This window comes from Osmia bicornis, chromosome 12 (genome assembly GCF_907164935.1).
Source record: "Osmia bicornis bicornis chromosome 12, iOsmBic2.1, whole genome shotgun sequence".
NCBI classification, from domain to species: Eukaryota; Metazoa; Arthropoda; class Insecta; order Hymenoptera; family Megachilidae; genus Osmia; species Osmia bicornis.
In genome coordinates this window covers 1,915,099-1,928,277 of record NC_060227.1, presented here as the reverse complement: position 1 = coordinate 1,928,277, position 13,179 = coordinate 1,915,099, and the positions used below count along the sequence as shown (strand labels likewise).

Sequence of the window (13,179 nt, the reverse complement as noted above, 5' to 3'; positions counted from 1 at the left end):
GGGCGTGCGCGGGTACCCGAAAGTTTTGGGAGCGTGACCCAAATTTTCGGGTACCAGGTCATCCCTACTTATTTATAGTCAACGTTAGATTATTCATACTTCCTTGAAAGTCGACTTACAGTAATCAAATTATTAGAGCCACGGTATGAAAAATGGGTTTTTCGTGTTTCTGTAGAAATAGAGCCACAATTTTAACTTTTAATCAATACTTCTGCATTATTAATATACAAAAAAATACTTATAAAAGTAATCAAGTACATTTAAATATTTTCTCAATTCTTTCGGTTGCTTTATTCCCGGCCCATACTTCTATCAAACGTTCAATCAATTGACATTTCTTACTAATAATAAATATTTCCACAAATTTTCGATGAGGTTGAGGTCCGCAAAAACTCACTTTTTTTAACTGTGTATCATAATTTTACAAGTATCAATGCATCATAAAAAAATAACAAAAACTCTGTTTAACACTTTGACTGGCACGCTGAAACCATTTTGTCTTCACAAATCTTATGTACATTATCTTTAAAATATTTCATTATATTTTTACCCACAATTTCAAGTATCTAATACAAGTATTTCCAATTAAGTAAGTCAAAGAATTTACCCATATATGAGTGACGTGGCGCTGAAAGTGTTAACTAGGTTTTTATTTAAGAATTAATGATATTTATGTAAAATCATCAATTTATGCGAGTGGCTCTAATAATTTGATCAGCCGCTGTAATAACAATGAAGAACCATCGACTTTCTTTCAAATCAAAGTTCTATTTATAAATTGAAAAATATAGGAGAACCAAGGTGTTCCAGTGAAATGTAGGTCTCGAATTCCGGGTTTGAAATTCGAACGATTCCCCTGATCGGATCGCTCCAATAACCGTCAGGAAGGATTAAAGTGGCCAAACTAGGGTTGAAACATTTGTACCACCTGTAAGAACGTGATCGGGAGGAACTCATTCAGGTTGGATACGGTATTTCTTCCGGAACCGTTGTCCCTCGACGAGTCTGCCAGGGAGCAGACAGTTGTGAAAAATTAATTTCCCCCGGAGCAGCCGATCGAGGGTGAAAACAACCGTGGCGTAGTTTTTCGCGATCTGCTCCCACTGACCCAGATGCTTCGCCATCAATTCTTCCGGACCTGCTGGCCGTTCGTCGGACGAACTTTCCGAGTTCCGATATCACCGTGAACCCGCGACCGATCTCTTGTCACGAACAGATTGCAAACTTATTCGCAACGATAGATTTCACCGGCAATCTCGGTTACACCCCGATTTTTCCTTTAATTTTCCCTTCGACCACGTTTCACCTCCGAGTTCCAACTATCGCCGCGTTCTAAATCTAACGTGAAATCTGATTTATACGTAACGATGCTATCGAAAGATCGCGTTTAAATATACAGGAAGATTGTTTATTTCTGTAACAGTTCAATTTTATCCACAGTCAATATCGATGCTTTTAGACTGCTCTGATTTCGGATGACCTCCGAATAAACCAATTAAAATTCCACATAAAATTAATTTTGTTACTATAATTTTTAAAATATTGAGGATCATACTTCCCTAAGGAAAATAGGGAATTCTCGGAGTCTTAAATAGAAAAATAGAGATCGAAGGTTAATTTAAAAAAAAAAGAGAAGAAAAATTAGAATCGGACCAACCTACTGACAGAGGAAAATATTAGAGTTGGAAAGGTTTCATTGGTCCCACCTTGCCGGTCGGTTAGCCAAGATTCCACGGTGGCATTTCGCCCGGCTCGTTAGTCATGGTAGTTAGTCATGCTACACGGATCTCGGTCTGAAGAACGAAGAAGAGGAAGATGAAAAAGAGGGTGGCTGGGGTGGAGCGACGGTAAGGCCGGATCGCGCGAGAAACAGGCGCACCAGCTTCTCCCTGTCCGCTTCCTCTTCCCTTCTTCGTCGCTGCATCCCTCTTTTTCCGGTTTAGCGTCCGGGCATCCTCGATGCGCTCGAGAGGCACGCCCCATCGACGGCTATTTTTGTATGTACATAGAGAAAAAGAAAAAACGAGAGAAAAAAAAAGATGAAAAAGAAAAAGCGCGCAATGTCGAATGCGCATCACGTTCCTCGTGCGCGTAAACGTCCGTCTTTAGTGTCCGTTGTGTTTTGGTGTTTGTCATCCCTGTCTCTCTGTCTACGATAATGTCTCCGCCGGTTTCATAACAACGATACGAGAATACAATGACGATCTTCAGATTCGTAAATCGAATATCCGCGTAGTCTGTCACCACGGTGTAACGAAATTCAGAATTTCCGTAAAATGGTACTTTGTTGAGGAGCTCATCCTTGGAAGATTATTATTCGAAATTAAAGCTGTGGTTGCCGCAGTGAAAGAAATTGTGTATGGTCAGACATTCCTTAACACGTTGAACGCCACACTGAAAATGGCCATTTCTTATAGGATTGAAGCTCTAATTATTAAGAATAGAAATAGTTAATTTTCAAATTTCAAATTCTAAGCTTTCTATTCACCATTTTACTATAATTTTAAAATAATGTTTTTCCATTGTTTTCTTTTAATTATTCAGGAACGTGTAATGGTCCATGGCTCAACGTGTTAACAGCCTCAGCTAACTGCCGTAGACGTATAATAACACATACTGATACTTCTCCTATTCAATTAATTATCAATTAATTTCATTGTCTTTTTTACACTCTAAATCATTCAAAATACTGAATTTCATTGCTCTTGTGACAAACTATGTAGACACGCGTAGCGTTTAGTACGACGTCGTGGCTCGATCCGTTCGAGTGCCGGGCTCGAGTTCCGCTCGAGTTCTCGTCGATGCTAATGTCTCTGATAAAGAGTACCGATAGCACGGTGATACCTCGTGCTTGAGAAAAGTTCCTCGCTGACAATTCCTCGTAATAGTATCTCAAAATGAAAGCAATCGAAAGTACATTCTCAATCGCGCTCGGTTCTCCTTGTAATTCCCAAACGAGAAAAAACAAGAAACTGCTATGTGCAAGTTTGAAAAAGTTCCCTAGTATTGTAGTTTACCGTTGATAAGTTGCCTTTGGAAAAGTCTGCAATTCAGATTTGCAATGCAGACGATACGCTGGCGAATTTCAAACAGAACCGAGCCAAGTTTCGTTGTGAAATCAAAGCAATGTAATTTTACAAACCAACTTTGCATTACTCGATTGTTTTCATTTCTTGATAATTTTTCTAACCTGAAAAAAAAAGAATAGAAGTTAGACTAAGCCAAATTCATTACGTTAATCCTTAAATACCATTAGAACAATTTATCAGGATTATAAGAATCTATTAATTAACGGATTACCGAATTTTAGTGGCGCTTTCTCAATCACCAGGACACCCGTGCTAACTCATCCACGTGCTCGTGTATTTGACCTTTAACCAACTTAGTACTCTAGTAGATTAATTAAGACTAGAATTAAGACAATATCGCGAATAATACCTTGTTTTCACATTTTTCAATATTACCGATTGTACCATTCGTAAAGGGCTACTATGCGCACCTTAATTTACCTTACGTATTTTGCGTGCGTTTATGAAACCGGCTTGCAAACGGATCCACTATGTTTCAACTGTTGAATACCTTATCTTCGCCCTTGTCTGATTGTTTCCTGTACGTTCTCCTGATTGTATAGCGATTTAAAATCAAAACGAAAGATCAAATGTAACCTTGTTTCGTCGTGAACGTATCACCTGTACAATTCCATTGTCAATTTGTCCTGTAAATAGTTTCGCGTGTTCTTTATGTACAGTTGCTCTCGCTTCGCCTTGTTATTTCTTCTTCTTTATTTTATTTTATCTTATTTTCAAATAGAGATAAAAGTTGAGGTTACCCGATGGCGATCTCATTGATTGGCGAAATTCCGTGAAATCGCAGAAGCATGGAATTGGCAATGTTCGAAAGAACGAAATAGATTACTATAGGGTATTTTTTCTTTTTTCTTCTAATTTTTTCCTATCTCAGAACGGAGAGGTTAAGACACGCGGCCCGGATAGGATCCGTGTCATTTGTACGCGATGTTCGGTATAATATAAAGGTACATTGCACACGTGCAATTGCATTCGTATTTTCTACAATGTATCGCGATCGTGTTTAGATCTTTTCGATTTTCAAACGTACGACCAAAAGGGTTCGATGAAATTTTTCAGCTATAAGAGACGAAGGACCCTTGTCTTGTACCCCATCGTTTCGAACCTCCGCTCGAAGTTTCGTCGAAAGGGTTATAGCAGGATAAAATGGTCAAAAATACCCTTGAACCCGATTTTATTGAGCTATGCACTATTTAATAGTTTATAAAAAAAAATTTCAAGCCTGTATCACAACCGGGAGGGTAGTTAGAGGGTATAATCAAAAATTCAGTTTTTTCTCTATTTATTGATATTGAAAAAATCTGAAAAAATTCACAATCATAAAAAAACATGTCTAGAATATTCTAGAATTTTTTCAGATTTTTTGAATACCAATAAATAGGAAAAATATGGCAAAAACCGTTTTTTCGATTTCTCCCTCTAACTACCCTCCCGGTTGAGATACAGGGTTGAAACTTGGTGTATAATGGTTTTCTTTTATAAGCTACTAAATTGTGCATAGCTCAATAAAATCGGTTTCAAGGACACTTTTGACCATCTTATCTTGCTATATCCTTTCGAAGCGGAGATACGAATTTATATTTACCAATAATAATATAAAAAGTAAGAAGTATACGTACTACTATTAGCATAGTAGTATACGTATACATGCATACTCACGGGTACATATGTATGTACGATTTACTTACGTACACGCGAAATATTTTAAGTAATCGTATAGAAATTTCATACATTGCTAATAAAAATGTTTAAGATATCTAATAAAGTTATATTGTATATTCAGTAACACACGCGCTGTTTGTCCGTAGATGAAAGACGTGACGTGCCATTTATTTTATCCTGCTTCGCTGGTGTACGTTGTAGATTGTTTAGCTACCCCTCATCCCTGTATCCTACAAAATCATTTCACTGTGCTCCTTTTAGAACCTTATATGTTTTTGTGTTCTCACAAAAAGAGGCGTTTTATTTTGATTTTGTAGAAAATGAAGGGACATTGAGTTACACTCTGCTGAATAAACAGGGGTAGCCCTGGTTTTTATGCACGGTTCAAATGGATTTACTTTAGGGATGAAATTCTATTTAAAAATACCACGTCGGGAGGACCATAAATTCTACCAGCCTTGCCCCTATTGAATATGCACAGGAAGTTCCTAAAGTGTAAGTTTGCCTTTTCTCCTTCATTTAAGTGCTATACCGGATGGTCTTTAGTAAGGCGGCCATAAAAACGTCTGAAATATATCGTCCAAGATAGAGGTCTTTAAAATTTACATCTTAACCTTCGTACAAAATGAAGATAAATATATAGAGAAAAACAATAAAGTATATTCCGTAAATACATTTATTTGTGCGGTATGCATTAAGAACGGACAAATGTCTGTTTTATACATTTGACGCGTGTGGAATGAGTTGTTACTCAGTATTACTACTGATAATACTCCGATTTAAATAGAAAGAAAAAAAGATTGTTAGTTCTGACATTTATTGCGTTATCGTATCGAATACCAAAATGTTTGTTCGTTAAACGTTGTAACAGTATTGTACATGTTTAACAGGATATTAATCTTTAATTACTGTTAGGATTATACGTTGTTTCCGATTGCATTCAAATAAAAGAAAGTGCTAATTCAGCAATTTACATTTCAAAGTTGACAGTCCTAGCTCTCTTATCGTATTAGAGCGAAACATCACAAATATAGTTCAAAGTCCACTCTGGCAGCATTGTAAAACTGACTGTTTTGACCCGTTCTTCGAACCCAAGCTCCATTCTTAAAGTATCCCTCTTTCGCCCACGCGTACATCTGTTCGGTCGTATGAGGACCATAAATTTCCGCAGTTTCGTTTTGCGACCATTTGAATTCCCACATTACTTCGTCCACCTTGTCTACATCTTTTTCAGAGTTTTCTGTTTCTTTAACAGTACCTAGAAAGCAATAGAAAAAGAAGACATTACGTGATACATGTGATTACATACGAATATAATAAAGGTATGAAAGAAATAATTACTTTCAGTTTCATCTAGTTTTGCTTTCTCTTTGACATCAAAGTCATCAGCATACATATCTAATTCTGCTTCCTGTTTCGAAGGATGAGCATGTTTCTCACCCATTTCAACCTGTAAAAATATATCTTTTAATTATCTTATTAATTTATTTTATTTAGTTTAGTCTGACTGAAATGTATTACTTTTTTCCTAATTTGTTCATAACTTTCTTGATATATATCCATATTTCCGGTTCGTGTTAGCAATTCATTCGCCAGTTCTGTTAATTTTGTTATATTGATAGAATTTTCGTCATCTTCAATTGGTTTCTTCTCTTGTTTTCTTTTCCATCTTTCTGCAGTAGTTAATCTCTTCTTTCCTTTGCCTGTAAATCATGGTTATATGGAATATATTCTTTTAAATTAGACTCTATCAATTGAAATACTTACCGAGTCTACATAAGGCCTTGGAAACTGTTTCTCCTGGTTGTAAAAACTCCAATATCTGTTTGTAAATCTGAAGCGGATTAAACATAATATCTGGACCATCGTCATCATCATCGTCATCATCATCATCATCGCTATCGCTATCTGCTAGTCCCTGTTTTTTATTGCTTTCACTTGCCTTCTTTACACTTGGTGTAGCAGTCGGTTTGATCTATCAAGAGTACCCCTTAGTAATGTTTTGCATCATCGAGTAAATAAGGCAGGCTTACAGATAATTCTATTTGTTTGCTGTATGAAAACGTATTCTGATATTTCAATATGCAAAAGTTCTCAAGAAAAAGGATATAAATATAAATATGCATCTACTGTTTTTAATTATTTAACATCAGGATAAATCAAAACGACACGATTAGAATATAATCATTCTATCGTTCAGGTATACAAACCTGCATCCAATCAATGTTATCTAACCAATTATCTCTAATTTCTTTTTCTTTGTTCCAAAGGTAATGGCCCTGTTTATCAAAATGCCCTTCTTCTAATTCTTCTTTCATATTAAATGCTGTAAAGCCAACAGTTGCTTCTGGAGCAGTTGGCCCATCTTCAACACCTGGTTATTAAATTGCAAACATTTAAAATCATGTTACGTACTCATTATATCATCATATTATATATTTTTTACATACCTTCGAATTCATTATCGCTCATTACATTATAATTATCTTCATTAGCATCATCATCTTCTTCGTCTGAGTCCAACGAATTTTTCGCTATTGGCTTATTAATATTACTGTCATCTATTTGATCAAATTTACGCTTAAACATTGTTTTATGTTTTAAATATCAACACAATGGCAAATAATCTCTTCTTCTTGTAATATTTTATGGAAACCGTTTGGTTTTCCTTCTGCACGCAATCAAAACAACACAACCCTGTTCAATTAAAATGTAATTTCCTACGAAACAGTGCACCTCTGATTAACCAAACACTTTCAGATGTTAATAATTACAAATTGTACATCACAAAATAAAAGAATTTTTAGGAAAACATGTTCAAAATGACCTCATTATGTAAAAAACGTTTCTTTGCGTTTAAAATAAGGTTAGAGTTTGAGCACAGTAAGAGGCGACATTGTCAACACAAGGGAGCGCTTATTTTATACTGTAATGCCGTCTAGTATTAATAAGGAGAACTATAAAATTAATTAGTTTTTATCCTCATTATCGGTGAAATAAGAAAAATCATGTCTGGCATTTACTAAAAATGACGGCACACAGGGACATGCATAGATATGAAAAGATATGATTTTGACGCCCTTTGATTCGGTTTTTTAGAAATTAATGAGATAGATAACTTTATTCCATGCCTTTTGGCTTTTTATCCCTTCCCACTTCCTTATATTCTTATAATAAGTGTTCTATTGTTTCCTGTCCTTGTCCACACATTCTACAGACGTTATCCTCTTTATTTTTCCAGTATCTATTGCCTCTTTCTTCATTCTCACATCTAAACCTTGCAATCATTGACTGATCCCTGCCTTTACACTCTGCTTTCAGATAATAAGCTCTATAAATTAATTAGAATAAGCACAAGACCGTAAAATTATTAAAGTATTTGTTTGATAAACATGTATTTAAAAAGACCGCCTAAAATTAAAATTTTTTAAATTCGATCCTAACGCCATCTCTACAAAAACAGCTCAAACTATTCAACAAGTTACCAACCGAGATTCTTGAGGCGGGAACATCAGCGCCACCTATCAGGAAAGCTCGGAAACTACTTGCCGACTAGTTTGCTCGATTTCCCGACAGGTGGCGTTAGTGTTCCCGTCTTTAAGAATCTCGGTTGGTAACCTATTGAGTAGTTTGAGCCGTTTTTGCAGAGATGGCGCAAGGATCGAATTTAAAAAATTTTCATTTTAGGCGGTCTTTTTAAATACATGTTTGTCAAACAATTAATTTAATAATTTTACGGTCTTGTGCTTATTCTAAATGATTTATTAAAATAATTATTGTAATAATTGTTTAACAAACTTGTTTTACTTCATGTACCTTGGTGATTCCTTAAGATTTCAAAAATCAAAAAACAAACTATAAAAGTTGTAGCTTTTATTATTGCATATATAACATTCAATAACTGTTTGATCTTTAATAAATTATAAAAACAATATATATAATAATCGAACTTCTGTGCGCATGTAGCGTACTATACTATAATAAACCGTAGCCATAGATGTAACTTGACATCAGCTGATTTTTGTATACATAATGTCACCATCCAACTTACGTCTATTGATTATTAAAAAACACAACATATCGGTAAGATATATAAATAAAAAATAAATAAATACAAGTCTATTTTCATACATCAAATAATAAAAGTATAATTAATGATGATTATATACGTTGTTAATTGTGTTGATAACAGATTTACTTAACTGCGTATCTCGTAAAATATAATTAAACAAAATGAATGAAAAAACATATAATCGTACATGTAAGGTTTATCTTATTTCGTCGTTATTAGAAAAATAGTAAGTATGTACATGATGCAACATATTAAAGTCACTTATTTCTTTTAATAACATGATGAATGAAAGACATCGTTAAATGATTAAAAGTTTTACTTGCCCATATCTTAGCTGCATAACATTAATGTTACAAATATGTATCTTAATGTAAACAGTTAAAAGGTAACTGTTTATGAATATCATTTAAAGTTGTATCCTTTTTTTCAATACCTGTCTACAAATATGTGCGTGTTGTAAAAGTTGTAAAATGTACTGTAAATACATAAAACAACTACTAGAAAGTACAATACAAAATAATATTGCTGTATAATAGGTTATTAATACAAATCTTTCAAGCAGGCCAAGTTATTTTGAGCATACCTTGAAGGTTGATTGCCAACCTCAGAAATTCAGAATCTACTTCTTCAGTTTTATATATGAAAACAATTTTGATTAAACTTGTTTAAAAATGGACCCAGATTCTGCAGAAATGGTGAACGAAATCAAAAACAAGGTAATATTGCATTGGAACTGTAGAGGTCTGATGGAGTTCCCTGATGCGATAAGGATCTATGGGAGCCATATTCAAGAAATATATTTGAAGTGGAATAAACTCACTACATTACCTCCATGGATTATAGAACTCTTTAATGTTACGAATATATATTTATATGGAAACATGATCAAAGAAATTCCTTCAGAACTATGCCAAATGAATCAGTTAACAGTCCTTGATTTAAGCTCTAATAAATTGGAAAAACTACCTTCCTGTATAGGATGTTTAATTAACTTGAAATCTCTGTTATTAAATGAAAATTTCATAGATAGATTACCTACTGGTAAGTTGATAAGAATTATATTCACCCTTACATTTAAATTGATTCTTAATATTGTTTTTGTAGAAATGAACAAAATGCATAACTTGGAAATTTTATCTATTGCTGGTAACAAATTTGTTGTATTGCCAGAATGGATAGGTTCCTTGCCTAAGTTAAAAGAATTAAATGCAGACAATAATCACTTGAAGGAACTACCTAATAGACTTACCTTATCACCAAAACTATCAGTAATTTCTGTATGTTCCAACAGGTCATTATATCAGATTATATACAATTTATGACTTTAATTGATATTATCGATTCCTTCTAATTGACAAAGAATAATTTTTATATAGGCTAAGGTATTTACCATTAAACGGGTTTGTATCATCTCCTTGCATTAGATTCGATGCAAATGTCTGCTTGAATTATTTGTCATATCCGCTTCTTTATCAATTAACTTCTCAAGTTCAAGACTCATTTATGTATGACCAACGAACTGTTTTAGGATATGGGTAAGTTCATGTTTAAAGGTATGATAGGAATTAAAATTAAAGAAGGATTCATTTTAATTTCTCATAAGATAAAGTTTATTACTGTATTTATAAACATATATATATATATATATATATATATATATATATATATATATATATAATCACAGATGCTTTAAAACATATTGTGGAAGCAATGTATTACATACAAATATAAAATTAAACATAAAAATAAATACTATAACTGGGAGGGATACCAATTTTATGATTGAATTACCACGCCAACTTTTAAAAGTTTACAATCTGTACGAAAATGCAGTTGTTTCTCTGTGGGAATTGGCTTTGAGAAAAATTTATACTGAAAGGTAGCTACCATTTCTTTTTATAGCGTAACGTTTTTGATAATTGTATAATATTGTTAGTCACTTAGATGTCACGAAATTTTAGGTATAAACATACGCTTAACATATCTACATCACCTATAAATATAAATGTTCAGTATGAACCAGTTGCCATAAGTAATTGTTATCAACTTGATTTTCCAATGTATTCGATAAATTATGGTTTTTATAACTTGCTAATAAACGGACCAACTAGTATTTGTGTTAACTCTCCATGCCAGCAACCAATCTTTACAGAAGCTTGGGTTATTGTTGGTATAAGTTACTGTACGGAGTCCATAACAACAGTTGCACTATGCTGTTGTAAAAGGTAAGATAAATATTGTCTATGTGTTCGTACATAATATGAAAAATTTATTTCAATTTTACAGATGTGCATCTGAATTTTCTAAACATTCCAATATGACGATTAGTCATAACTGGTATTGTATAAATTAATAGTACCTTATTTAGTAAATAATTGTGTAAATAGGAATATAAAAATAAAAGAATTTAATGTTTTCGAATTATGTTAAACTTTGATATTCTTCATAACACTTTGAACATATCTTAGCAAATCTAAGATATTTTAATTTTACATTAACTAAAATCATAGTTTTTGTACAGTAGAAAATTCATTCAAATCATTTTTGTCCATTATTTTTTATAAGGTTCTGCGTTTAAGCAATGAGAAAATCTAAAGCTCTATCACGATCGATGTTACATTTTAAAAGTGCAGCAGATGCTTCTTCTTCCGAGAAACCTAAATCTCGTAGAGTACATAAATTTTCGTAATAAGCTTTGGCTTTTTCTTGGTTGTACTCGGTAAGAGCAAGGGCCTTTTCAGCATCCTCCCCAGAAATTCCCGTTTCCTCTAAAGACTGTACTGCCAGCAAATATTCAACAATCTTTTTATTATCCTGACCACCTAAATCGCGTATCGCGCGAGCGGCTCTTGATAACGGAAATCCCATATCACTTAAATGACGAGCTAATTTTTTATCTTCCTCTGTTAAGTCCAGTAGTAAATTTACAAAAACTTGATTTTTTATTACTGGCTCTTTATGCTTTAACGTTTCCTGAGAACTAGTATCAGGGCCTTCAAGATTTGGCCATGGTTTCCAATCCTGTTACATATATAATCAATTTAAAATTTAAATTGGGAGAACTTTATTTCAAAGAACATACAATGTTATTACCTCCACAGCTGGTCTTTCTAAATCTTTTTGAAGTTCTTGCACAATTGTAGATACACTCCGGTGTTTAGCATTTTCTTGTTCATTTGCTTCTTCCTGACCATTTATTTCACTTTTAACATTATCATTTTTTTCCTCTATATGAGTTTCTGACTGATTGTTAATAGTTAAGTCATTCAGTATACTTTCTAGTTTTGCTGGTGGTATCCATTGAGATGTGGGCTGTAATACCTAAAAATAAATTCAAAAGGCATGTTAAAACTCCTACCTAGTATCCAGTTATTACAACTATAAGATGCACTACCAAACCTGAGCTAGTTCTTCCATATCGTTAATTGTTTTTAATTCCATATTATCGAATGGACTGCTTGTATCATTATCAAAATCAGCAAAATTAAGACCGTTTGTTTTCACATGATCTTGGAAATCGTTAGCTGGTGGTGATAAAGGCTGTGGAGTAAGAATTGTTGCTTTAGGCACAGGCGCATTTACAGGTAAATGATTTGTAGTATCAGGCAATGGTGGTGGCGGAGGAGGTGAAGATTCCTTTTCTTTCTTCCTCTTCTCATCCAATCGTGCATTCTTTGCTACATTATTTGCTTGCCTAATATTACGCCATTCTGTCATCTACAAATGAAATTGAATTAAAAATAATATGCAAATTAATACTCAAACAAGTGTTTAAATATAAATTATACCAATAACCTTTTCAAGTACCGAGCGTTCCAAATTAAAATCGTAAGTTAATTTTGATACGTCCGGTAGTTTGTTATTATACGCAGCTGGTAAACATACTTTCCTTGGAGGTTTGTAAGCCTCTGCAATCTTAACATGAACTCCATCCATGTAAGATGCAAGTAAATCACATTGTGCTGATACCGAAGAACGAGTCATATCTCAGTATTAGAAAACTAATGAACAAAAAGAAATGATTTGTCAAAATTTCAAGTCACTATAATTAATACGTATAAATTTTGTATTCATAACCTCATCTCATTATACATGATTATTTTTATGTAGCTGGATTACATTTCACATTTTATAACACATATATTTAAACATGTATATAAAAATAACATCATTTACTCAAATATTCTTATTAAAGAAATTGATTTACATTTGACAGCTCATACTGATTTGAACTTTGGACGTACCGTGTAGCCATATTGAATTTAGTATACACAATCGATATAAAAACAAGTATCTAAATAATTAACAATTTATTAATGAATAGTAATAATTATACAAACTGTGAAGATTTAAATGAAA

The 13,179-nt window shown here is 33.3% G+C and overlaps 3 protein-coding genes across 12 annotated transcripts; 1 reads left to right on the top strand and 2 right to left on the bottom strand.

Moving 5' to 3' along the window:
• Positions 1-5,408: 5,408 nt before the first annotated feature.
• Positions 5,409-7,698, bottom strand: LOC114879377 (CD2 antigen cytoplasmic tail-binding protein 2 homolog). Its single transcript, XM_029194251.2, has 6 exons — positions 7,199-7,698; positions 6,959-7,122; positions 6,516-6,723; positions 6,270-6,451; positions 6,090-6,198; positions 5,409-6,006 (listed from the first exon to the last, which is right to left on the bottom strand). Exons 1-6 carry the CDS (start codon positions 7,335-7,337, stop codon positions 5,771-5,773), a joined length of 1,038 nt encoding a protein of 345 aa, XP_029050084.1. The 5' UTR covers positions 7,338-7,698; the 3' UTR covers positions 5,409-5,770.
• A 989-nt stretch (positions 7,699-8,687) lies between these two features.
• LOC114879385 (leucine-rich repeat protein SHOC-2-like) lies at positions 8,688-11,241 on the top strand. Of its 8 annotated transcripts, none has more exons than XM_029194266.1 (8): positions 8,688-8,831; positions 8,941-9,046; positions 9,502-9,861; positions 9,925-10,111; positions 10,197-10,355; positions 10,505-10,699; positions 10,782-11,045; positions 11,107-11,241. In XM_029194266.1, the coding sequence occupies exons 3-8, from the start codon at positions 9,513-9,515 to the stop codon at positions 11,171-11,173; spliced, it is 1,221 nt and encodes a 406-aa protein (XP_029050099.1). In that variant the 5' UTR covers positions 8,688-8,831; positions 8,941-9,046; positions 9,502-9,512; the 3' UTR covers positions 11,174-11,241. The 8 variants fall into 8 exon arrangements, with proteins under 8 accessions (XP_029050099.1, XP_029050100.1, XP_046144161.1 ...); XM_046288205.1 differs by having other exon boundaries at positions 8,689-8,831; positions 9,383-9,861; XM_046288206.1 differs by having other exon boundaries at positions 8,689-8,831; positions 9,380-9,861.
• Positions 11,213-13,162, bottom strand: LOC114879387 (ubiquitin-associated protein 1). Of its 3 annotated transcripts, none has more exons than XM_029194271.2 (5): positions 13,028-13,162; positions 12,616-12,821; positions 12,220-12,537; positions 11,914-12,141; positions 11,213-11,841 (listed from the first exon to the last, which is right to left on the bottom strand). In XM_029194271.2, the coding sequence occupies exons 2-5, from the start codon at positions 12,802-12,804 to the stop codon at positions 11,395-11,397; spliced, it is 1,182 nt and encodes a 393-aa protein (XP_029050104.1). In that variant the 5' UTR covers positions 12,805-12,821; positions 13,028-13,162; the 3' UTR covers positions 11,213-11,394. The 3 variants fall into 3 exon arrangements, with proteins under 3 accessions (XP_029050104.1, XP_029050103.1, XP_029050105.1); XM_029194270.2 differs by having other exon boundaries at positions 12,898-13,161; XM_029194272.2 differs by having other exon boundaries at positions 13,065-13,154.
• Between the last annotated feature and the right edge of the window lie 17 nt (positions 13,163-13,179).